At 44.5% G+C, this 27,125-nt stretch overlaps 1 protein-coding gene across 1 annotated transcript in view; it reads right to left on the bottom strand.

Annotated features, from left to right (window-relative positions):
• LOC119971688 (ras-related protein ORAB-1) overlaps positions 1-26,508 on the bottom strand; it is a 36,021-nt gene extending 9,513 nt beyond the window's left edge. Inside the window, exons 1-2 of the mRNA XM_038807593.1 lie at positions 26,290-26,508; positions 10,304-10,376 (exon numbers count right to left, since the gene is read on the bottom strand). Of these exons, the coding sequence (XP_038663521.1) occupies positions 10,304-10,376; positions 26,290-26,312 (96 nt within the window). The 5' untranslated portion in view covers positions 26,313-26,508. The remainder of the gene's footprint in view (positions 1-10,303; positions 10,377-26,289) is intronic.
• Between the last annotated feature and the right edge of the window lie 617 nt (positions 26,509-27,125).

Genomic DNA, 27,125 nt, shown 5'->3' with positions numbered 1-27,125 from the left:
TTGACCAAGGTACGGTGATGCCAGAATTAGGTATAAAAGGCTTCAGAAACTCTCGTTGTGTGTACACTTTTTTTCCCCCCCTTTATTCATTCATGGGGTATTGGCATTGCTGGCAAGGCCAGAATTTGTTGTCCGAAGTGTCCCCGCCAGGCCATTTAGTGTCTCACTAGATCATTTCCGAGTCCATTTAAGAGTCAACCACGGGCATCACAGTGGCACAGTGGATTAGCACTGCGGCCTCACGGCACCGAGGTCCCAGGTTCGATCCTGGCTCTGGGTCACTGTGCACATTCTCCCCGTGTTTGCGTGGGTTTTGTCCCCACAACCCAAAGATGTGCAGACGAGGTGGATTGGCCACGCTAAATTGTCCCTTAATTGGAACAAACTGAATTGGGTACTCTAAATATTTAAAAAACGAGTCAACCACATTGCTGTGGATCTGAAGTCACATGTAAACCAGACCAAGTAAAGCAGCAGATTTCCTTCCTTAAAGATGTTTTCTTACAACAATCGACAATGGTTTCATGGTCATCGTTATTTTCTTTCCAGGTTTATTTTTAACTGAAACTTTTTTTTTTTTTAAACTGGTGATATTCAAACTCTGCTCCCCAGAGCATTACTCTGGGTCTCTGGATTACTAGTCCAGTAACAATACCATTATGCCACCTCCTCCCTTCCCTCACACTAAGTAAAGGGACCATCAATTGTGTTTTCTCAGAGGTAGAGGTAGAATTCCCATCAACTCGAGAGGGAGTATTATAGCACTGAGCCCAGGGGCAAGGGAGGAATTCCCATTGGTGTAGGTGTAGACCTTGGATAGTGCAGTTTCCTGCCGAGATAGAGGCAGAATTCCGGTCATTAAGGGTTGAGGTAGTTTACTACTTAATCTGACTGCCGCCCGGTTGAAGTCAACGCCTACACCTTTTTGTTCTTTTGCTCCTTTAGCTAATTGATAAGTGCATTGTTTATTTTCATCTTTTGTTCAGTAAGCTTTGATATTATTTGTTAATTCAGTGTCTCAGTCCTCGCCTAATGGTTATTTCTGTGTCGAACTAAATTAGTTCAAAGGGTTTGATCCAGTAATTAGACTGCATGCAATTAAAATCAAATCACTTTTTTAAAAAATGTATACTTCCCTCCACCCCCACCCACATCTGTAGGTTGCCTTGCTATTTTAAAATGTCCAAGTGGAGCTCAACCTAAGCAAACTCTCCTACAAAGACAACCATTTCCAATAAAATCAGTTTCATTCAGAATACAATTTATACACAACTCACTGCTATTGACATCAAAAGTTTGAATTGACTGCCCAAAAGGGAGAAGCGCAACTATTTACGCCAAACTCCAATACCACTCCCGATTGAATGGCAATTTCCTGCATTTTAGCAGCAAAACCTGAAATAATGACACTTTTATGGTAATACAATAAACTAATTTCCACTTTGTTATACTATTGTAGTTGAAGATTTACTGCAGTTTGGGTGATGTTGTCTGACACGAATATCAGCACAGAAGATGTGGTGTGATCGCATCAGAGCTAGATCCACATTTTAACATTATTTGGGATCTTTTTATTTTTTTCATCTTGAAGTATTATCACTGAATGCTTTAGAAACCATTTGTAACGAAATTGAAATGCGTCAACCAGTCTCCATTTTCACTTTCATTACCGATTCAAAGTACAACATTTTTATCAAATCACTAACGATAATCTTAGCGTTCCTAATTGCCCTTTGGCACACTGCTTACCTTGGTTCAGCCATTAACACATTCAAATCTGTGTGCCACTATCAACATCCTTCTTAGCCTTAATCACTGCCATTTACATTCCCTTGGCATTTCTATCCACAACATCTTTGTCAATCACCACCTATCGCTGGCCCTCTATCCAGCCCCACTGGTCCATGCCCCCCCCCCCCCCCCCCCCCAAAACAACAGTACATATCTGAACCCATTTCCAGTTTTCTCCAGTAAGTATACTTGTCGAGGAAAAACAGGTCCCTTTGAAAGTCAAAATGCACCGACTAACTTGAAAGTTAAACTGAAGGGAGACCTGACCTCTCAACAAGATGTTAAGAACAATGCAAACTTAACAATTTCAAACTATTAACAAACTAGATACTTTTCCCAAAACACAATAGGAAATTAAAAATCTATTATATTTTACACATTATCAGTGAGTTTCACGATTCTAACAGCACGTTGCTCCACTGCCATTATCGACATGTTGTCTCTCCAAGAACTAAACCTCTAGATCAAAAATGGTAGAAACCGATCCTGTTCAATTGTTACCAGCTGCAAGAATTAAGGTGTGACTGCAGGCCACACCCCCCCAACACACCCGTTTGCAACAATTTAAACAAAGACAAGATCTAATTTAACAGAGCACTCGGCTTAATAATTAGATTTTTCCACTGTTTTCAGTTTTTGTACAGATATATATTTTCTTTCTTTAAAACGACCCTCTGCACTATTTCAGTTAACACCCCAGAATTTTTGGACCTTAGAAAATCTGAAAATCCAGGTTAACGCCCAGGTTTGCCCTCTAGCTCTACATTTAGATTTGTCATGTGTACTGAGGTACAATGGAAAAAAGTATTGTTCTGCGTACAGTCCAGTCAGATCGTACCATACATGAAAAACATAGGACACACGATAGATACACAATATAAATACATAGACATTGGGTGAAGCATACTGAGTGTAGCGCTATACTGTAAAGATGCATGGAGGGGGCAGCACGGTGGCCTAGTGGTTAGCACAACCGCCTCACGGCGCTGAGGTCCCAGGTTCGATCCCGGCTCTGGGTCACTGTCCGTGTGGAGTTTGCACATTCTCCCCGTGTCTGCGTGGGTTTTGCCCCCCACAACCCAAAAATGTGCAGAGTAGGTGGATTGGCCACGCTAAATTGCCCCTTAATTGAAAAAAATAATTGGGTAATCTAAATTTATTTAAAAAAAGATGCATGGAGAGATCAATTCAGTCCATAAGAGGCCATTCAGGGGTCTGAGGAAGTAGCTACTTTTGAATCTGTTAGTAAGTGTTCTCAGACTTTTGTCTTCTGTTGGAAGTGAAAATACCCCAGATGGGAGGGGTCTTTGATTATGCTGCCCGCTGTCCCAAGGCAGCAGGAGATATAAACAGAGTCAGTGGATGGGAGGCGGTTTCGCGTGATGGTTCACAACTTTCTGTAGTTTGTTACGGCCTTGGGCCGAGCAGTTGCCATGCCAGGCTGTGATGCAGCCAGATAGGATGCTTTCTATGGTGCATCTGTAAAAATTGGTAAGAGTCAATGTGGACATGCCAAATTTCCTTAGTTTCCTGAGAAAGTATAGACATTGTTGTGCTTTCCTGGCCATAATGTCGATGTGGGTGCACCAAGACAGATTGTTGATGATGGGGTTTACACCTAGAAATTTGAAACTGTCACACCATTGATGCAAACTATAGATCAGTATGCAGAAAACTGCCTGTGAGCAAATATGCAACTAGTACAGGCTCAGAATGCTGTAAATCTAAAATGTCGCTCACTACTATGTTCGAAGTTAAATTGCAAAATTCTCTCTTGTGAAAAGTGAATTGAGAAGTATAAGGTTTTGCACTGGGATAGTATATAGAAAAGGTGGTGGTTAGCAGGCAAAACAACAGAGCTGAATTTGCTTCCAACGTGTGAAACTAAGATACACAATAGACAACTTAAAGCCAAGAATGTAAGTTTCCAAAGACTTATCTGGTGTTAAACAGCTAAAACAAATACCCTTGGAAGCATAAAAGACAAGAGAAACTTTTCAAAGAGGTTATAATTCTGTTCCGAGTGAAGAAAAGGTGGAAAGAGTTAAAATCATAACCCATGTGTTTTGTCTAGGTGGATGGGAAGGCAACTTGCTCCCAAGCTGCAATATTACTTCAGATTGAACAGTAAAAGTCAGTAACCACTATTAATGAAGTACCTGATCTTTATTCACAAGGTTGAGATTTGGAAATGGTTGCATAACAGGAGCGAATCTGTGTCTGATCACATTTTTAAAATGCTTTTAATGTAAACCAGTTTAAAAAGGCATTCCTCAATTTTCTTGCCAAAATAAACTATCTTTAATTTTTAATTAAGTTATGTCACAGTTTTGCATATGAGAATTTGGTCCAAAACTCAAAGCAGAGTTGCACCGCCTTCATAATCAGGGGAGCGACTATGACAAGTATATGCCAAGACCCTTCATTTATACAATTCTCCACTACTTAGCAAAGGCTTTTTAGTTAAAAAAAAAAAGAGGACTAGGAATATCCGGATGGATGTACTTAAACAGAGATCCCATTCAAATAAATCCATCCACTTAATGTCTCCCTCATTTAGAGTTGATCAAACTGAATGTTTAGGCTCCTACCCTGGTCATCAGTTGACCAAAATTCAAGGACAATTTCTATTTTGTACATTCAATTTAATTAGAATCTTGTTTCTCAAGCTTCATCTCAATAAAACAGACACTGACATCAATCACAGATTGGAGTGTTTTCATTTTGGAAGATTGCTGAAATTACAATATGAAGTAGGTAATCTGCTACTTCATGAAATAACCTGAACATTACACAGAACTTTATAGCTTCCACAAGAATATCAGGAGGTAAAAAATATTTAAACTAGCAATCAGCAGTACAAATTAGTCAGACTAGATATGGTCAGATAATAGGTACATTTGCACTGGTGAGTAAATTACACTATGGAAAATAAGCAATCTTAAGTGTATCAAATATAGAAACATTTTTAAAAGCTGCACATTTGAATTAAATTAATAGCTTATTCATATCAACCATGTATATTGTATGGAGCAATCTACAATGGTAATTGCTTGGTCAAGTACGTTTATGGCAGGGACTTCCGGTGGCGGCTATGAGGGAGTAAGTCGCGCATTTGGTGGCTCTCGCTCCGGTCAGACTTTTAGACCTTTTCCCTGACTTTTTCAAACTTTTGAGCGCTGGAGTGAAAGACAATAACACTCTAGATCTGAATCCATGTAGAGTTGTATGGACTTAAGGAGCAGAAGGGAGCGAAAACAGGCGAAGAAGGGGCTGAACAAAGCTGGTGTGGAAGCTCAAGTGGGAGGAAAGATGGCCGATGAACGGACCATGGAACGGACGGTCCAGTCAGCACTGGACAACATGCTGAAGGTCATGAAAGAGAGCTTCGCAGCACTGATGCAGGATAATTTGGAACCGCTCCAGAAAGCGATGGAGCGACTGGACGAGAGGCTGGACGCTCAGGATAAGAAGGTCCAGGCATTGGAGAAGATAGTGGAAGCAGGCGGATTTCCAAACTGTAGCGGACGTGGAAATTAGAAAGTTGAAGGAGCAACAATCAAGGCTGATGGACAGGCTGGAGGACCTGGAAAACAGGTCTCCCCGGCAGAATCTGAGAATCATTGGGCTCCCGGAGGGGGCCGAGGGAGTGGATGCCACGGCATATGTGGCAGACATGCTGCAGAAGCTGGTGGGGGATGATTTCTTCCCGCGTCCGTTGGAGCTGGACAGGGCACATATAAGAGTTCAGGCGAGGCAGCCGCGGGTGAGGGGGGGGGGGGGGGGGGGTAGCCCTGGGCAATGGTGATCAGGTTCCATAGGTTCGTGGACAAGGAACGGATTCTGCAGTGAGCCAAAACCACAAAGAGCTGCTCATGGAGCAACAGTGTCCTGCGCATCTACCAGGATCTGAGCCAGGAGGTGGCCAGAAGGAGGGCAGCCTACAGACAAATGAAAGAGATCCTGTTTAAAAAAGGTCAAGTTCGGGCTACATTTCCTGGCGCGGCTTTGGGTCACATACCGGGAACAGCAACATTATTTTGACGACCCGGAGGAAGCGATGGACTTCTCTAAGGGGCATGGACTGGTCTGAACTGAGGACCCATAGACTCAAGTTAGAGTGTATTTGGGGATGTTTGCATTTGTTCTTAGATTGCCCTTTGTTAGCGATGTCGTTCGGCATGCTCTTTTACTGAAAATTGGGAGTGTTTTTGTGTTTGTGCTTGCCTGTTTGAAAGTTAAAGCCAAAGTTACAGTTAAAGTTTAAGTTATTGGGTGCTGGGGGGCTTTTCGGGTACTTTTTGCTATTTTTCTGGGAATGTTGGGAGGGGGGGGGGTGATAGCGCCCACCTCATTACCTAGTTTGAATTGCACTATTGTGGGGGCAAGCTTTGTTCTTTGTTTGTTTTATCTCTGTTTCGGTCCCAGAGCGATTGCTCGAACAGGGCTGTTCTGGGGAGGTGGTGTTGATGGGGGGGGGGGGGGGGGGGAAGACATGGTGGCGCCAGAGCTGAGAGCCACCAAGCAAGCTGCTTTGAGCTAGTCAACGGGAGCGAGGTGGGGGGTGTGTATACAGCCAGTATATGGCAAGGGTTAGGTTACAAGGGGTTGTTGCCTGGGGGGGGGGGGGGGGGGGGGAAAGATGATCTGCTGACGAGGGAGGGAACTGAACCAGGTAACAGGGAAGGGGTCGGGGGTGGGAGCTGCCAAGAGGCGGACCAGGGGAGGCGCGGCACATGGGCAGGGGGTGGGCCCAAGAAGGGAGATGGCTGATCGGCGTCGGGCAGGCAGGGTGCCCTCCAACCAGGCTGATCACCTGGAATGTTAGAGGATTAAATGGGCCGGTCAAGAGGACACGTGTGTTTGTGCACTTACGGGCTCTGAAGGCAGATATAATGTTGCTGCAGGAGACACATTTGAAAGTGGTGGACCAGATTAGATTACGGAAGGGCTGGGTTAGCCAGGTCTTCCTTTCGGGGCTTGACTCTGAGACCAGAGTAGTCGCAATCATGATTAACAACCGGGTTGAATTTGCAGCGGACAGCACAGTTGCAGATGGGGGTGGTAGATTTCTCATGGTCCGGGGCAAGCTTGAGGGGCTGAGGGCGATCCGAGTGAATGTTTACACTCCAAACTGGGATGATACAGATTTCATCAAAAGGCTGCTGGGGAAAATCCCCGATTTGGATTCGCACAAGTTGATTATGGGTGGGAAATTTAATACCGTCCTTGATCCCGACCTGGACCGGTCGTGCTCCAGAACGGGCAGGGTCCCGGCAATGGCAAGAAAACTGAGATGGTTCATGGAACAAATGGGGGGTAGACCCCTGGAGAGTCAGCCGGCCGACGGGGAAGGAGTTCTCGTTCTATTCATATGTTCACAAGGTTTATTCTTGTATTGATTTCTTTATTACGAGTAGGGACTTTTTGGAGGGGGTGAGGGATACAGAATACTCGGCGATCACTATTTTGGACCATGCTCCACATTGGGTCGAGCTGCAGGTCTGCAAAGAAAGTTACCAGCGCCCATAATGGAGGTTAGAGGTGGGATTGTTGGCAGATGAGGGGGTGTGTGAGAGAGTGGGGAAATGCATGCAGAATTACCTGCAGGTCAATGATACAGGGGAAGTCTCAGCAGAGGTGCTCTGGAAGACGCTGAAGGCGGTGGGGAGAGGGGAACTGATTTCAATCCGAGCCCATAGGGTCAGAACGGATAGGGCAGAGATGGACAAACTGGTGCAGATGATACGGACGGATAGGGAATATGCAAAGTCCCCGAGGGCAGAGCTACTTAGGGAACGACGGAGACTGCAGGCGGAGCTGGGAGCGCTATCCATTGGGAAGGCCGTAGAGCAGCTCAGGTGTATGAGTATGGGGAGAAAGCCAGCAGAATGCTTGCACAGCAACTTAGGAAGAGGGAGGCGGCCAGGGAAATAGGGACAGTAGTGGACGGGGCAGGAACCGGGTTGGAGACCCGGCAGGATTGAACAGGGTATTCAGGGACTTTTACAGCAAGCTGTATACCTCGGAGCCCCCCCCCCCCCCCCCCCCCCCCCCCCCCCCCCCCCCGACAGGGCCAGAGGGGATGAGGCGCTTCTTCGATGGGCTGACCTTCCCAAAGGTGGGCAGGGGGATGGCAAAGGGGCTGGGGGCTCAGATTAGAGATGAAGTAGTAATGTGGGGCCTGAAGGCCATGCAGTCGGGTAAAGCCCCGGGGCTGGACGGTTATCCAGTGGAGTTCTACAAAATGTTCTCGGGTATACTGGGGCCGGTGCTGGTTCGGGTGTTTAACGAGGCGAGGGACAATGGGGTGTTACCCCCGACGATGTCGCAAGCCACCATCTCGCTGATATTAAAACGGGATAAAGATCCGGAAGCTTGTAGGTCCTCTAGGCCAATCTCCCTGATTAATGTGGACGCTAAACTGCTGGCCAAGATCCTGGCATCCAGAATCGAAGACTGGGTACCGGACGTGATTGAGGAGGACCAAACGGGGTTTGTAAAGGGCAGGCAGCTGGCAGCCAACCTAAGAAGGCTACTCAATGTGATTATGTTGCCCGCGGAGGGCAGAGAGGTGGACAAAGTGGTGGCAAGGGATGCCGAAAAGGCTTTTGACTGGGTGGAGTGGGGATATTTATGGGAGGTACTGGGACGGTTTGGGTTTGGGGAAGGCTTTGTGGACTGGGTTCAACTGCTATATCAGGTCCCGGAGGCTAGTATAAGGACAAACAGGATGATATTTGAGTATTTTAGACTATACCACGGGACGTAGAGGGATGCCCCTTCTCTCCATTGCTGTTTGCGTTGGCCATTGCTCTGAGAGCGGCATGGGGATGGAAGGGAATGGTCACGGAGGGGATAGAACACAAGGTCTCGCTCTACGCGGATGACCTGCTTTTGTACGTGTCGGATCCAGCGGCAGGGATGGACGGGATTATGAAACACCTAGGGGAATTTGGCCGGTATTCGAGCTACAAGATGAACATGGCAAAAAGCGAGATGTCTGTGGTGCTGGAGAGGGGTCAGGAGAATAGGCTGAGGGAGCTACCGTTTAAGCTGGTTGGGGAAAGTTTTAGATATTTAGGGATACAAGTGCCGCGTGACTGGTGCAAGATGCACAAGTTGAACTTGTCCAGGCCGGTGGAGCAAATGAAGAGCGAGTTTCGGAGGTGGGATGCGCTCCCACTGTCACTAGCGAGGAGAGTACAGATGGTGAAGATGACGATCTTCCCGAGATTCCTGTTTATTTTTCAGTGTCTCCCTATTTTCATTCCGCAGTCCTTCTTTAAAAAGAATCAATAAAACCATCCTGGGATTTGTTTGGGATGGGAAGTTCCCACGGTAACGAGGGGGATGGTGGAACGGAACCCTAGCGAGGGGGGACTGGCGTTGTCGAACCTCAGCAAATACTACTGGGCGGCTAACATAGCCATGATAAGGAAATGGTTGGTGGGTACAGGGTCAGTTTGGGAGCAGGTGGAGACTGCTTCGTGCAGGACACCAGCCTGGCAGCCCTGGTCACAGCTCCCCTGCCGGCTAGGTACTCCACCAGCCCTATAGTGGTAGTTTCCAGGGGTGAGGTAGGAGAGGGGAGAGTCTTGGATATTTATAAGGAGCTTATGAGGAGGGTAAATGGAACCGCAACATGTGTCAGGCTCGGTCTGATTCAGTTCAAGGTGGTTCACCGGGCCCACATGACGGTGGCCCGGATGAGCAAATTCTTTGGCCTGGAGGACAAGTGTGCTAGATGTGGGGGAGGACCAGCGAACCATGTCCAAATGTCCTGGGCGTGTCCAAAACTCAGGGGATACTGGCAGGGATTTGCGGACGTCATATCCCGGATACTGAAAACAAGGGTGGCGATGAGTCCAGAGGTGGCGATTTTTGGGGTGTCGGAGGACCCGGGAGTCCAGGAGGGGATAGAGGCCGACGTTGTGGCCTTTGCTTCCCTGATAGCCCGGCGACAGATACTGTTGGCCTGGAGGGGCTCAAAGCCCCCAAAGACCGAAGTATGGCTGTCAGACATGGCAAGCTTTCTCAGCTTGGAAAACAATCAAGTTCGTCTTACGAGGATCACTATCGGAGTTCGCTCGGAGGTGGCAACCATTCATCGACTTCTTTGTGAGGAACTTCGTGAGCCATGTCAGCAGGGGGTGGGGGGGTAGAATAGTGTGGGGGGGGGGGGGGGGGGGGGAAAGAGAATAGGCAGGTCTATTTGCGAGAGGGGAACTGTTATTTGCACCATGTTTTTGTAATTGGTATTTGCACACTAATGTATATTGTTAACGTTGTGTGTATAGCATGCATCACGATTACCTGTAATGACTGTGTAAGCCTTGCAAATTTGGATTTCAGTGTGCTGCTTGGGGTGCCATTGTGAAATGCAAGCTATATTCTAGACCCAAGTGCAAAACACTGCATGTAATTAACTAGCCAGTCTTCATGGCAATTATAAGGCTGGCATAAGAAATGGCATATGGATACCATTTTAAAAAGCAAATGCTGTACTTACTGCAAATCGAAGGAGGAGACAAGATTTCCCAACACCAGAATCTCCAATCAACAGCAGCTTGAATAAATAGTCACTGAAATAGATAAAAGCAAGAGACATTATCAAAAGATTGCAAGAGGTTCATCAAAAGACTGCAAGAGGTACTTCATGTTCTCATTAATATATTATGCCCGAGAGTTAACTTTCATTATTGTAGCTGTATGAATGCAGAACTGCCTCCTCACCTGAAAACAATTATGCTCCTGTTGGCACCAATAATCCTCTGCTACCTCACCTAAATGCTTATTCTTTAGGCAAGAGCCTGGCAGTTTACAACAATGAGATTGAGTGAACAGACTTCACTGAACACAGCACTAACTACCTGGTCAGATGTCCACATCTAACAATGTGCCAACCTGGTTGATTTTCTCCCAACTGCCAACCTGAAGGCAGGGAGATAAACTGTACCGATAATTGCCATCTGTACCGTGCCTTGATGTAATTCAATATGCCAGGCTGTTGTAAGCAGAGTATGCCACTAAGCCACTTAATGAGTTATTAGAACATGTGACAAAAACTTGGTCAAAACAGGTAGTAAAACAGTGTCTTAAAAGCAAGAAAGTGAGAGATATTTTTACACTGTGTCCCCTAGTTCTCATCTCTCTCAAGTGGAAACAACCTCTCAGTATCTAATCTGTCAAATTCATTCATGATTCATTCATGATTCAATGGATACAGACCCAGCCTGTCCAACCTTTCCTCTGAACACTCCCCATTCCAGGTATTAGTCGAATTAACCTTCTCTGAATCGCTTCCAATACCTTTACATCCTTCATTAAATAAGAGACCAAAGTCATACACAGATGTGGTCTCACCATGCACCGAGAAACTACAACAAAAATGCCTACTTTTATTTACCTTGCAATAAACAACATTCCATTTTCCTTCCTAATCACTAGCTGGTTTAAACAGGAGGATACAAATACAAGATTGGAGCATTGTGGGGACCAGGTGGGGGAGGTAGGTTAGCACCGACAGGAGTGATGGAAGGGCAGGAAAGTGCCAGTGGTTAGCACTGTTGCTTCACAGCACCAGGATCCCAGGTTTGATTCCTGGCTTGGGTCACTGTCTGTCCAGAGTCTGCACGGTCTCCATGTGTCTGTGCGAGTTTCTTCCGGGTGCTCCGGTTTCCTCCCACAAGTCCTGAAAGATGTGAATTAGGTGAATTGGACATTCTGAATTCTCCCTCAGTGTACCTCAACAGGCGCCGGGGTGTGGAGACTATGGGATTTTCACAGTAACTTCATAGCAGTGTTAACATAAGCTTACTTGTGACAATAATAAATATTATACTTGTACTGACACAGTAACTTCAAGTTTGTAAACTGTCCCAAAGTGTTGCACAGGAGCATAACCAAACAGAATATGAGACTTAGTCACCAGGGAGATGGCCAAAAACGTGGTCAGGAGGTATCTAATCTTTAAGCAGTATCTGTAAGAAAGAATGAGAGATAAAGAAGCAAATAGGTTTTAGGGAGGGAACTCAAGCTGAGTGCCCAGGAATCCAAAAGCAGTGCAAGCAATTGTAGAGTGATTAAAATCCGTGATGTTCAAGAGTCCAGAACTGGAGCAGCGCAGAGATCTAGATGAGTTTTGGGGTTAGATAGGATGGGGGCCAAGGCTGATCAAACCATTGTTTAATCGTAAAATATGTGAAGGATCAATAGTGAAAGCAGCTGGGGACATCCTGGTACGAAAAGCATCAGAGTAATCCAGATGAAAGGTGAAGACTTAGACAAGCCAGCTTCAGCAGCAAAGGGACAAAAAGCAGCAATGAATGTGACAATGATAGAGGTAGGTGCTTTTTTATGATGGAGGGGGTAACTGAGCTCTGGATCAAACAGAATGTCCAAGCTGCTGACAGCCTGGTTTAACCTGAAACACTGGCTGGGGAGTTTTATGGAATTAGAGTAAAGGACCAAAACACAATATTTACAATGCTTAAATGGTGAAAATTGAGACTCACCCAGTACTCAAGGTCAGGCAAGTAGTCTGACAACAGACAATGGAATTGTCAAATAAATTCTTAAAAAAGGTTTTAGGGAGGGAACTCAAGCGGAGTGCCCAGGAATCCAAAAGCAGTGCCAGCAATGGTAGTGATTAAAATTGATGATGTTAAAACCTCTTTGCTTCTTTATCACTCAAGAGTCCAGAACTAGAGCAGCGCAGAGATCTAGATGAGTTTTGGGGTTAGATAGGGTGGGAGCCAACGCTGATCAAGGCATTGTTCAATTATAAAGTAACGTGTGAAGGATCAATAATGCCTTCTTCCATTGGTTATTAATTCAAGCAGAAATACAGACTAACAGAACATTCTAGCATTAATGCCCAGGATTGTAACAAAATTACAAAAGCCTTTTATTTGGGTTGGGACAGGGTGTGCAGGGCAAAGGAAGCCGTGACAAAGGAATGCAAAAAAATCTTTGGCTGCATAATACTGGAATTGAGTGGATAGGCCACAGCAAAGCTAATGAAGCTCCAAAACAGCTCCCAAGGCCCTTATGAATATTTATCTTTATTAGCCACTCTTCTACTTCATTCTCAGGCACACCTTTCACCATCCTCTGCAAAATGGAGGCATCCCCAATACTTCATGCAAGTATGAGATGATCACTCCGACTCATGTCTCAAACAACATGGGTGTAATACATGAACAGGTATCATCAAGGAGAACCAATTGGAATTGGACCATAATAAATAAGAACAGGAGTAGGCCATTCAGCCCTTCAAACCTGCTCAGCCATTTAATAAGTTCATGGCTGATTCAACACTCACCAAGTCCACTTTCTTGCCTTCTCTCTGTAACCCTGAATTCCGCTACTGATTATAAATCTATCAATCACAGCCTTGATATTGTTCAAGGACTCGGCCTCCACAGCTTCCTCGGATAAAGAATTCCAAACATTCACCACTCGAGAGAAGAAATTCATCCTCAAATCCATCTTGAATGAGCACCCCCTTAATCTGTGACTGTGCCCTCCGGTCCTACACTCTCCCACGAGTGAAAACATCTTCCGAGCATTTACCCTGTCTTAAGCCCCTAAGAATCTTATGTTTTTTTTTATAAATTTAGATTACCCAATTATTTTTTCTATTAAGGGGCAATTTAGCATGGCCAATCCACCTACTCTGCACATTTTTTTTGGGTTGTGGGGGCAAAACCCACGCAGACACAGGGAGAATGTGCAAACTCCACACGGATAGTGACCCAGAGCCGGGATCGAACCTGGGACCTCAGCGCCGTGAGGCGGTTGTGCTAACCACTAGGCCACCGTGCTGCCCAGAATCTTATGTTTTAATCATATTACCTTTCATTCCTCTGAACTCGCAAATACAATCTTTCCTCATATGGCAGTCCCTTCATACCCAGGATCATCCGAGTAAAACCCTCCTCATCTTTGTTTAAAGGACCAAAACTGCACACTGTATTCTAAATGTGGCCTCACTAGTACATTGTACAGTTGCTGCAACACCTCTCCTTTTATACGCCAGCCTCAAATTAAAAGCCAGAATTCCATTCTTAAACCTTCACCATAAATGTCCATCTTGGCTTTTCACACCACATCCAGGAGTAACTGGTGTCCAACAGTTTGAGGTACAAACAAACAAATTAGGAGCATAGTAGGCCACCCAGCCCCTTGAAATTGCTTTGCCATTAATAAAATAGTGGCTGATCCGATTGTAACCTCACATTCCTTTCGACCCCAATAACCTTTCACCATGTTACTCAAGAATCTATCTAGCTCTGCCTTCAAAATATTCAAAGACTCTACTCCACTGTTGTTTTGAGGAAGAGTTCCAGAGGATTCATGACCCTCAGAAAAATTCAGATTTTTGATATCAGATATCAGTGCATCAATAATTTTGTGCCAATGGTCAAACACAGACTACACGACTGCAGTTGTGAACAAATGGTTTATTAAATGTTGAGTACACAAAACTTCAGCAGTGTTTAAGTAAGTAATGACTGGAAGGGCAGTTCAGTCCTCTTGCAGTAATTCAGCTATATCTAACTGGCAATTATAAATATACAGACGAGTTCAACATTTGAGTTGGGGCAGTACGGTGGCACAGTGGTTAGCACTGCCGCCTCACGGCACAAAGGTCCCAGTTTGGATCCCGGCCCTAGGTCAGTGTCCATGTGGAGTTTACACATTCTCCTAGTGTTCGCATGGGTTTCACCCCACAACCCAAAGATGTGCAGGGTAGTTGGATTGGCCATGCTAAATTGCCCCTCAAGAGGAAAAAAGGAATTGGGTACTCTAAATTTAAAAAAAAAAAAGAGTTCAACATCTGCGTTGCTATCAATTGCTATTAATTTAGGATTAGGTTCTCTAGTCAGTCTGTGCCAACCATGGACATACAGATTGTTTCCAATTGATGCAAGTTTATATTAATGAACTGGCGAGGGTGAACTTGGTGTCTTGCCTTCTTCTGAGAGACAGATATTGCTTGCGATCTTAAAAGTGATTAACCTCCGTGGGCAGCACGGTAGCATTGCGGATAGCACAATTGCTTCACAGCGCCAGGGTCCCAGGTTCGATTCCGGCTTGGGTCACTGTCTGTGCGGAGTCTGCACATCCTCCCCACGTGTGCGTGGGTTTCCTCCAGGTTCCTCCCACAGTCCAAAGATGTGCAGGTTGGGTGGATTGGCCATGATAAATTGCCCTTAGTGTCCAAAATTGCCCTTAGTGTTGGGTGGGGTTACTGGGTTATGGGGATAGGGTGGAGGTGTTGATCTCGGGTAGAGTGCTCTTTCCAAGAGCCGGTGCAGACTCGATGGGCCAAATGGCCTCCTTCTACACTGTAAATTCTATGAAATTCTCCAGCTATAGATAAGTTGTCCTTCCGTATCGGAAGTGATGCACTTGTACCTGGCTGTATCCGCATGGTATAGCCAAACAAGTTCAGTAACTGGCAGAGATGGAATTTCTGATGTTTTGGGAATCAATATTTAGATAGAATTTGAGTGTCAAGAAAAACACAATAGACTAAATTTTCAAAGAATCCCTTCAATCAGAGTGATACACATTACAAGTGTCACTAACCTAACACAAAGTCATAAGAAACTGGAACTGTTCAGCCAAATGAGTGTCCTGTCATTCAATACAACAGTGGCTGATTTGATTGCAGCCTTAAACACCCCTTTATGGTCCGTCCCTCATAGCCCTCGACTCCCTGGTCTATCAAAACTAACTCATCCTTGCATCAGCCTCCATTGCTCTCTGGGCAAGGCAACTCCACAGATTAACAACCCTTAGAACAAATTCCTCCTCTTCCCATCTTAAACAGGGACTCCCTTAGTTTCAAACTGCCATTCCTCGTTCCTGATTCCCCCATGGCAGAAGAATTTCTCAGCATCCAGCTGGTCAAGCCCCCATCAGAATCTTACACGTTTCAGTCTGATCACCTCATTCTTCCAAGCTCCAATCAGTATAGGCCCAACCTACTCAACCGTTCATCATTAGACAAGCCTTTCATCTCAAGTACAGTAATAAAAACAAAAGTGCTGGAAAAACGCATCAAATCTGGCAGCATTTAAAGCCTCTTTGGAATACCCTTAATCTCAGGAATGGAGCGGATAGTGAACCTTCTCTGAATTTCTTCCAATGCCATTATGTCCCTCCTTGAGACCAAAACAGTACACAGTGTTCCAGATGCAGTCTCACTAATGCCCTCTATAGCAGTAGCAAAGTCTTCCTACTTGCAAAGTCTATCTGATTAGCAACAAAGAAAACCTTTTGCTCATTTCTTGTTAAACCTCAATGCTAAATTTTGTGACAAGAGAACTCACCCGGTCCCCCTCCGCAGTCTTTCTCCATTTAAATATTTTGCTTTTCTATTCTTCCTGCCAAAGTGGACAACCTAGATTTTTCCACTTGTACTTCACCTGCCAAATATTTGGCCGCTCACTTAAAACGATCTATATCCCTTAGCAGACTCTTGTATCCCGCTTACAACTTGCTTTCCACCCAACCATTATATTTGGTTACGATCACTTATCCAAGTTATTAATCTAGATTGCAAAAATTTGAGACACCAGAACAGATCCCTGTGGCTCACCACCAGTTAGTCCATCGACTTGAAAATTACACATTTCCTGCTAGCTAGTCAATCTTCTATCCATACCAATATATCACCACAACACCATGAACTCCTGCACAAAAATCAATGGAGTTAACACAACCTGACACAAAACAATTAGCCAATCAAGTATGTGCTATTAACCCATTCCCTCAAATTTGGGTCATATCCACTCTTGGTCTCTTGTCACAACTTAACAGTGCCATGCATAGCCCACACTGAACAAGTGATCACATGGAAGTACCACAAGATAGTAAATGATTAAATTCTACTGGAAATGAATATTGGAACATCGTTATCACTTCAAATTTCATGAATTTGATATGTTGTCAACCATTTCAATGCTTCTAAATCCTCTCTGTTCCTGGTCCAAGTTGGAGCATGAATCTTACTGGATAGAGGACCATCATACCCAAGGCAGATATTTGTTGGCAGTTCACTTTAAGCCCAAACCCCAACTTTTTCCCCATAATCCTGAAAATTAATCCCCTCAAATACATGTCCAAATGCTGTCTAAATATTCTTAAGGAATTGGGTTTCACCACCCTTTCACATGCTGCATTCCAGATCTTAACACTGAAATTATTTATAATAATTAACATTCCGGCACCTGTTCGGGTACACAGAGGGAGAATCCAGAATGTCCAAATTACCTAACGGCACGTCTTTCGGGACTTGTGGGAGGAAACCGATGCAGACACGGGGAGAACATACAAACTTTGCACAGAACAGTGACCCAAGCTGGGAATCGAACCTGGGACCATGGGAGCTGCGAAGCAACAGTACTATCCACTGTGCTACCATGCCACCCACTCATTCCCCCTGTAATCTTTGCACCAAGTATCCTAAATCTATGATGTCAGATTACTGACCCATGCCCATACGAGTTTCTCCTAACTTGGTCTAACAAATTAGCTCAAAATGTTGTAATGGTTTAATGGACTTCCTTGTTTTTTCAATGCCCATATTTGCAAAGCCAAACATCCCATACACTTGCTTAACCAAGTCACCTTCATAGATTGGGAATATGCACCCCTACATTAAATGACTTTCTATGCTATTCCAGCCAAGAGGAATTACTTCACACTTATCCTAATTTTTCTCTCCTGATCTGCCTATTTCACTCCGTTTCAATCTAGCTCAATATTTATTGTTGTCAAGTTTAGCACTATCCAAAAACTTCAAAATTCTACGCTCTATACCACACCATTGCCTTTCTTCTTGCAATGTCAAGTTTGGGATATTGTAAGCTGTGTAGTTGGTGAAAATGACTCACTAATGATTGTGGTGGAATCATTAAACAATCCACGGTTAAATGACAATTTACTAATGTAATTTCTTTATTTTCTCCCTAGTAGACAATACATTTTCTATTTTCATTTTAAGTCTTGCTTGTGTACTTTTTAATCATTGTCTCTTATCTTTATTCCATGCCCTTTGTACAAAAACAACTTTAGGGACAAAACCCACACTGCCTCAGTGCTGAAAACAGAAATAGAAAAATCAAAGTTAATTTGGAAACTGTTCAGAATCATAGTCACCAGAACTAACTCAATGTTAGCATGCTCCATTGGGGAGACTGTAGCAATAGATACTTTCTGGTTCGGCCCAGCAATGCTCAAATTACAAAATGTACCAACACTTCCTCATATAATTCCAAAACCAGTTAAGCTTTGTATTTTAATCTCTCTCCTGGAAATTAGACATAAGGAAACTACATGATCCTTCGTGCCTCTTTGAAAGAGCTATCAGAGTTAGCCCTCTGTTATAGCATCACAGGGCATACTGAGAAAACAATGGGAATGACAGAAATAGACAAAAAACTACAAAATCTGATCCCACACAAGAATAACAATTACCATCACGTAACAACAGTATTCTATCCCTAAAATCCTTTTCACATTAATATTCATCATCTACTTTTGGTAGAAACCAAACCAACCATCAGCTTTTGGTAGGGTTCATTATAACTATTCCAAGCATTGTAGGTTTTCTTGTGGTTCGCAAAGCCAAACATCCCATACACTTGCTTAACCAAGTCACCTTCATAGATTGGGAATATGCACCCCTACATTAAATGACTTTCTATGCTGTTCCAGCCAAGAGGAATTACATGTGGTTAACAGTGTTCAGGATTACACCAAGTAGCTACGAGTAGGCATCGGCTAATTAATTACGTATTAGATCCTCAAAAAGGTTATAACTCCTTAAATTGTCAATCCTTAAATTACAATGAAAACACTCTTTTTCAAATAAAAACATTGTTACAATAAATTTAGAGCACCCAATTCATTTTTTCCAATTAAGGGGCAATTTGGTTTGGCCAATCCACCTACTCTGCACATCTTTGGGTTGTGGGGGCCAAACCCACGAAAACACGGGGAGAATGTGCAAACTCCACGTGGACAGTGACCTCGAGCCGAGATCGAACCTGGGACCTCAGTGCCGTGAGGCAGCAGTGCTACTCACTGCACCACCGTGCTGCTACAGTAAAAACATTCAGACATTACAGACCGAGGATCTTGTGATATTTGTTAGGATACAAACATTTGAACAAGGTCAAACACCATAACAGCAGTTTTCTGGTAATAGAGTTCTATCTCCTTTCGTTAGTATGTCACTTACACCAGGGTTTCAATATTATATATTTGGACTGAAGACGTTGAGAAAAATAATTAATATACATAACACATCTAAATGCCATCTGAACAAAGTACAGGTTATTGTGCTTGTTTTGTCCAAAGAACAAAAAGATTACAATGTTTCCCCAATGGAACTGTTGGAAATAGTTTGCTACAAATAAGCATGTAATTAGATTGAGTTTTGAAAGGACAGTGTCTTTCAGTAACACTTCAAAGAGTGAACAGCTTGCATAACACATGACAATCATTTCCTGCAGTTCCACAGACATAAAAAGTCTTCAAAATATATACATCAGGAGCAGTGCCAGACATTAGAAGGGAAGAAAACAAGTCAGGTTAACTTGTGCTTGAATACCCCTTAAACCAGTGTGGGGGTAAGGAAAATAAAACAGGTTGCCTGTTCCCATCTTGCCATTGAAGGTGAAATCTCATCCAGATACTTGGAACCATAGAATTCCTACATTGCAGAAGGAGGCCAGTTGACCCATCAAGGCACCAGCCCCCTCCGTGTGGAGTTTGCACGTTCTCCCAGTGTCTGCGTGGGTTTCGCCCCCACAACCCAAAAATGTGCAGAGTAGGTGGATTGGCCATGCTAAATTGCCCCTTAATTGGAAAAAATAATTGGGTAATCTAAATTTATTTTTTTTTAAATTTTTTTAAAAGGCACCAGCCCCCACCTGAAGGAGCACCCCACCCAGGTCCACTCCCCCGCCCTATCCCGCAACCTGTGCAGCTTCCAACAAGGACAATTTAGCATGCCTAATCCACCTAACCTGCACAAACTCAGCCTTATAGAATACAACAATGCACATGGTTTGAATCACACTGAATCAAGTGAAACCTGGGCATGGGGATAAAGAAACAGCTTGGCGAAGTGCAGGTGGAAGGGAATGCTGCAAGGTTCCTGGTCTTGATCGGAAAAGCTTAAACACCATCGCAACACTCATTAGCCATCTGCACAGTTCTCTTTTGCTAGTACATGGATGATGTATTGCCGCAGTTTGTTGCCCTTGCTCCAAATTGGAAAATATCAACTGTTTTCCAATTTCCACCGTTCCCTCACCTTCACATGACCCATCTCCAACTCTCTCCTTCCCTAGCCTAATTTTTCCATCTCTGGGAACAAGTAATCAACCAACCTTCTCTCCAAGCCCATTGACTCATACAAAAACCTTGATTAAGCTCCCCCCTCATCCCACTTCCTGCAGGAGTTCTATTTCAATCATCCAGTTTCTCTGCCTCTTAGCAATTTTCTGAAGATGCTACTTTCTATATTTATGCTTTACTGTGTTTTTTTTCCACTCGATTCCCTTCCACTGTGGTTGACAGGGGTCTTCAATGTCTGTCCCATTTTCCACACTTCGGTTTGCACCCTTTCCACTCTATCCCAGAACCACGGAGCTCCCCGTATCCCCACATTCCATCCAGCAGCCTCCTTAATTCACTGAATCACCTTCCGTCATTGCCACCAACTCCAGCATTCTGAATGAATCATTGCACCAGAAAGTCCCTGGTCCACTCTTCAATTATCCTGACCAACCTCCCTGCCTTCCCATACAAGCACAGTGCTCTTTCAGCGCCTCCTTTCCACCGTTTAATGCCGGTCCAGTATCCCCTCCCAGGTGAAACTGCCACGGACTATTTACTGCTCACAATGTGGTATCCTCTACAATGGAAAGTCCAAAGATCACAATATTGTTTTGTAGAACATCTTCACTCAGTTTGCTTGATGCCAAAACTTCTGCCATTTAGTGTGGTCATTGTTGCCCTTGGGCTTCAACTCCACTTTCCCACCCATTCTCCATATCCCTCGATTCTCTAAGAGGCCAAAAATGTCTCCATCCCAGCCAAAAATATATGACAAATGGAGAATCCCTGGGGTAGAGAATTCCAAATATTTCCAACCTACTGGTGAAGAAACGTCTCCATTCCAGTGTTAATTGATCAGTCCTTTATCCTGAGTCTGTGCCCCCGTGTACTAGATTCCCCAGCCAGGGGAAAACAACCCATCCATATGCTGTCAAGACTCTTCAGAGAGAATTCTTCCTCCACAGACGATGCTGGATCGGAGCATTTCCAGCATTCTGCTTTTGATGCATGGACCACATTACATCCCAAATGGAAGCAGATGTATAGGTGAAGAAGCTAACTAGTGTCAACCTGGGTCCTTGTTTCGCTAACCCAGAGTTCATAGCCATCAGAAATATTCAGTAATCTGAGGAACAAACTGATGCTTAGATGTGGAGGCAAACAAATGTGTAGGGACAGAGGGCAGGAAAGCAAATCTGAGAATTAAGCACACATTGACCTAATTCTTTATTCATTCCCTTCCAAAATCCAGAGTTGATTAAAGAAATCAGCAACTATCTCTCATCCCGGCATCCTTGCAGCCAATCAGTGAAAGGGTGCTGGAACAAACTTTCTGCATACTTAATATTAGGGAAATGAATGAAACGTTAAAGTTTCAAAACAAATCTTCTATACTTACCACTAAACATTATTAAACCGTGTTTACACCCACTCTAGTAGTATCTTTCTAGTTTCCAGTTCCTATCCGTCATTGTGCATTGCTGTAACAATTCGCCAGCACAGCACAAATTGTGGCAGAAATAGAAATCCCACTTCTTTTGTCAATTCGGACTTCAAACAAATTATACTCTCTCCTTCCATTGTGAGAGCAAGTAAATAACCTGCGTAGTCGGCATTAGGCAGGCTCTTCACTTAAACACATTCCCTCTATTCCAAGGCATTCAATATCTATTAAGCTTACCTGCAAATCTCAAAACCAAGTGCCAAAACCACTTGAAATCCTCAACAAACCCATTTCAGAATTCAAAAAGTGCACAAAATATTCCAAATTCAGCCTGTAAGACAATGTTAGATATAACATGATAATCAAGTGCCCTTGACCTCCATTCCAGCAACTGATTGCAGCTTCAAACTGGATACATTCAGTAAACAAACACAAATAAATCTCTTTTTCCAACACTGTCAAAGTTACCATCCACTGTGCAGGAGTTTCAGATTACATCATAAATCCAAATTGTCATGAGAATGTCACTTTAAGAAATGTTTGGCTGCTCATGTTACTGCAGTGATGTCAGAGTGTGGGTGGAACTGAGCTCTGACTCTGCTTTTTAGCTTCACTTTGAGAAAAGCTTGGGTGTGTCTGTGTCTTTTTGGTTTCATTTTCAGTGTTGGAACTGAAGCCAGACAAAGCATGTGTACTGCTGTTCTCTCTGCCATGAAAAGACTATCTCTATCTCTTGATCATTTGGTGAATTCAGAATAAAAAATGTTTTCAGTAGTGACTTTAACCTGATGTACTTCTGTTAAAGGTTTTGTTTTTAAGTTGTACAGATGTTAAAAGGAAAGCTTAAAGGATTACTTAGTGTTGTAGTCTTTGGGGGTTGTATTTGAATTAATGGTTGCTAAGATGTTCACGGTGTTTAAAATTGTTAACTTGAGTTCATAGAATAAACATTATTTTGCTTTAAAAATACTTTTCAGGGCAGCACGGTGGCCTAGTGGTTAGCACAACCGCCTCACGGCGCTGAGGTCCCAGGTTCGATCCTGGCTCTGGGTCACTGTCCGTGTGGAGTTTGCATATTCTCCCCGTGTCTGCGTGGGTTTCGCCCCCACAACCCAAAAATGTGCAGAGTAGGTGGACTGGCCACGCTAAATTGCCCCTTAATTGGAAAAAATAATTGGGTAATCTAAATTTTTTTTTTTTTTTTTTAAATACTTTTCCATTTTTGCTGTACCACACCTGTAGAGTGGGCCGTGTGCTCCCCATACCACAATCTATTAAAAGTTGTGGGGCAGATGAACTCCATGATACATTTTGGGGTTCTCTAAACCCTGGCCCAGAACAACATTATATTATCTAATCTTGCTCATACATTAGCTTCAACATATGGGTCAAAACCTTTTCAGTTCTCAGATGACTTGGACGTACTTTGGAGTTTATAAATGGAAGCTACCAGCAAATCATACCAGCAGCATGTAGCACACAGATCTCTTATGAATACAATACAGTAGCAAATGGCAGAATTGAACACATTAACCCCTCACCTCAGAATAAACACAAACAACTTTCTCAATTTCTCAGATGCAACCCTAATGTAACACAGTTTGTCATCATCATACAAAACATATGGCACATTAAGTTAAATTGTAAACAAATTTAATTTCAGATACTTGTCCTAAAGTGATCATGTTCACAATAACTGCCTCAATGTGTAAATTCTATTATTTTTTAATCCATGCACTGATAACACAATTGCCAGAAGGAGTGAAATTAGACAAATAGCGACACTGAACCAAAAGGGGAAATATTAGGATGGGTGTTTAGAAAATTGGTCAAAGAGGCACATTTTGAGGCTAATGGAAGGAGGGTTGAAGGGGCTGAGGGAGGGAATTCCAGAGGTTAGGGCTCAATTATAAGCATGGCAGGGAGGAGAATGCACAGGAGAGGCCAGAGTTGAAGGAATGCAGAGTTCCCAGAGGGCCGGAGGAGGTTGGAGATGAGGTTGTGCAGGGTCAGAGACATTTGTACACGTGGGTGAGAATCAGGAACAAATGTAGGTCAGTGGGCAATGTGGTGATGGGTAAATGGGACTTGGTGCAGGTCAAGAAATAGGCAGCAGACTTTTGAGCTCAGGTTTACAATGTTAAAGATGAAGGTCAGTCAGGAAAGCACCGGAATAGGGCAACATGGGGGCACAGCAGGTTAGCACTGCGGCCTCACGGTGCTGAGGTCCCAGGTTCAATCCTGACTCTGGGTCACTGCCCATGGATTCTCCTCATGTTTGCGTGGGTTTCGCCCCCACAACCCAAAAATGTGCAAACTAGGTGGATTGGCTATGCTAAATTGGCCCTTAATTGATAAAAAAGTGAATTGAGTACTCTAAAAAATTAAAAAAGGAAAGCACTGGAATAGTCATAGTCACTCAAGTGGATGAGGGGTTTCGCAGCAGGTGAATAGAGATAGGCAGTTATGGTAAACGGTTAGAGCAATAGGTTAACTTTCACACTTTCCACAACTGTGCAAGTGCAAGCAGAGCTCCACTGGTAACTTCTGGATCAGAAGGTTACAGCTCCAGGTCCTGCCAACAGCACTACACCGTGGCATAGTGGTTAGCACTTCAGCCTCAGTGCCAGGGAACCGGGTTCAATTCCAGCCATGGGTGACTGTGTGGAGTTTGTACGTTATCCCAGTGTCTGCATGGGGTTCTTCCAGCTGCTCCGTTTTCCTCCCACAATCCATAGATGTACAGGTTAGGTGGAGTTACAGGGATAGGGTAGAGAGTGGACTTGCGCAGGGTCGGTGGACTGTCGGAATTCTACGATTCTATCTAGGTTGACAGTTTAGCGCACATCTGAGTGCTACATTGTTCGAAGTGTCAAGAGATGAAACCAGCCTCAAATAGGACTGATCACCGTTCGATGGAGTATTAGTTCCATAAATACAGGACACGTGCAAACCTCAACACTTAACCTGCCCCTGTTTCACAATGAACCAAACTGTATCAATTAACTCAAAGGCCTTAGTTCAAATTCCATATTAACTGCTTTTACATGCTACTCATACTAGAAACCATTTCCTAATTGGCTCCTTTTAAGGAGTTGATCCACTCACTAACTCTCCTTCAATGTCTCATTCTATGCAAGACCAAACATGAAGTACCGTACTGTCAAGCCACTTGAGAACAGAGGCAAAGATGAGCCATCTCTCTATCACACGTCTCTGACATGTACATTTTGTAAGCCCAGCGCACTTCTCTATAAGCTGACCTTGTAGCAGATAAAAAACGTGAAATGTAAATTGACTGACATTGAGGCTCGACTAGTTTTGAATTACTAGGCTACCAAAAAGCACCAAGAGGGCTGGAATTCCACAGTTGCTTATGCTGAGTGTTCAGTATTTAGCAAAGTCCACATGACCTACACCTGTCACATCCTGTGTGGATCTCATTGGACTAAGTCAGGAAAGTATGCTGAAAAACCTTCCTGACAGCTCATAGCTTTTTCTTTAAAAAGTGGAAGAAATCGATTTACCATTAACTGTAAACATCAACAGCTATGAAATTACAGGTGTCAGTTCCATGCCAAGTCAGGCATGAAAAGGTGGATGCAACTAAGTTATGTCCAGAACAGAGGGTAGTCAGCAGTTAACAGTCATTTGCAAAGCCCACCCGGAGCAGGTTCTTCACTTCACATACACACAGGACAAAAGGCCAATCAGCCTTCAATCCTGTAAAACTGGGACAGGCCCTTCTGCTGACAGGGTTGAAGCCCCTTGAGCCTGTTAAAGTGGGAGAGGAGACCAATCAGTGCTCTTGAGCCTGTTTCAAAGGGGCAGAAGGCCATTCAGTTCCTTTGAGCCTGTTTCAAAGGGGCAGTAGTCCATTCAGTCCCCTTGAGCCTGTTTCAAAGGGGCAGTAGTCCATTCAGTCCCCTTGAGCCTGTTTCAAAGGGGTGGAAGGCCATTCAGTCCCCTGGAGCCTATAAAACTGGGGCAGGAGACCATCAATCATTCCCCTTGAACCTGTTACAAAGGGGCAGGAGGCCATTCAATCCCCTTGAGTCTGTTCCAAAGGGGCAATAGGTCATTCAGTCCCCTTGAGACTGTTACAAAGGAGCAGGTCATTCAGTCCCCTTGAACCTGTTACAAAGGGGCAGGAAGAGACCATTCAGGCCCCTTGAGCCTGTTACAACAGAGCAGGTTATTTCAAACTGGCACGAGTCCATTCAGTCCCTTTGCCTGTTACAAAGGGGCAGAAGGCCATTCATTCTCTTTGAGCCTCGTTAAAAGAGACAGAAGGAAGCCACTGTCATGCCATTCAATTGTTAGAGCAAAATGTATCTTCTTTTCAATTCCATTTACGTTTTAACCCTTATACCAATCTGGCAGAAATCTGTCAGTTGGGAAATTTCCCACTCCATCCCTACCTGAACAGTTGGGGGCAGATCCCCGCTGACACAAGCCTCAAAGGGCTGGTTCTAGTTTGAAGACGGTCCCCACCCTCCCGTTGGACTCTCCCGGTGACTGTCACCGACAGCTGGCCAAGGGAGGGAGGCCGCCCTTCACTTCTAACTGCAGCAGCTGGCTCGTCCTTTCCCTGACAGCTGCTAGGCCCAGACCGAGGTCCGGATCCGGGCCCAACCGGGGCAGCGGCTTCAACCCCGACAGAAAAAGGAAAGAAAGTAGGCACTTACTACTCGGGATTCATGGTTGACATCTCACTTTTCAACCCCCGTCAGCTGGATGTTTTTTGTTGTTGCTTTCCTCTCACGGCTCCGGGTTATGTTTAAGTGTCTGAGACTCTATTTGAATAGTTAGGGAGCAGTGCTTCGCCCCCCCACAACACTCAGCGACAATCGGCCCTCAGTCACAACTCAAAATGGCGGCCTCAAACCAGGAAATAACAAGCCGGCGGCTCCCGCGCTGCCTGTCGGGAATTGGAGGCCCATGACGTCATCGGCCCCAGCCGCCGGCGCCGGCCGCCAGAAAGACTGCAATACCCGCCTGTCGCCGCGCGCTACAGTCGCATGCGCGCTGACGTCCCCCGCCACGCCTTTGCGCGCGCGCTGCTGACGCTTTCCCCCCCCCCCCCCAACATCTCCTGATTGCGTCACCACTTGACACGTGGCAGCCTAGTCTGAGACCGGAGCCAGAGGCTGTTGTTGGGAACTGCTGGGGGTTGGGAGCTGGGGACTGGTGGGAATGATTGGTGATGGGGACTGGGGCAAGGTACACAGTTAGGCAATCATGAAGCAAGAGCTATCACACTGGCAGTGTGAGCAACCATTGGTAACTGAAGAAGCACATCATAAGATATTCTCAGAACTACTTTGTAAATAACACTGCAATCATTCCAAGGTTCATAAGGTGGGGGGAGAGCAGCAACTTTCAGAATTGAATTGATTCTGAAAAGGTTGAAACGTTATGGGAGAAAGAACACAGGGAGTGGAGGTTATTGGATAGCTCGTAAAAAGTACTGCACAATACTTGAATGGTCATCCTGTAGAATTTCATGGTTATACTCCTTGTT

This window comes from Scyliorhinus canicula, chromosome 1 (assembly GCF_902713615.1).
Source record: "Scyliorhinus canicula chromosome 1, sScyCan1.1, whole genome shotgun sequence".
NCBI lineage: Eukaryota > Metazoa > Chordata > Chondrichthyes > Carcharhiniformes > Scyliorhinidae > Scyliorhinus > Scyliorhinus canicula.
This window is presented reverse-complemented; position numbering and strand designations above follow the sequence as displayed.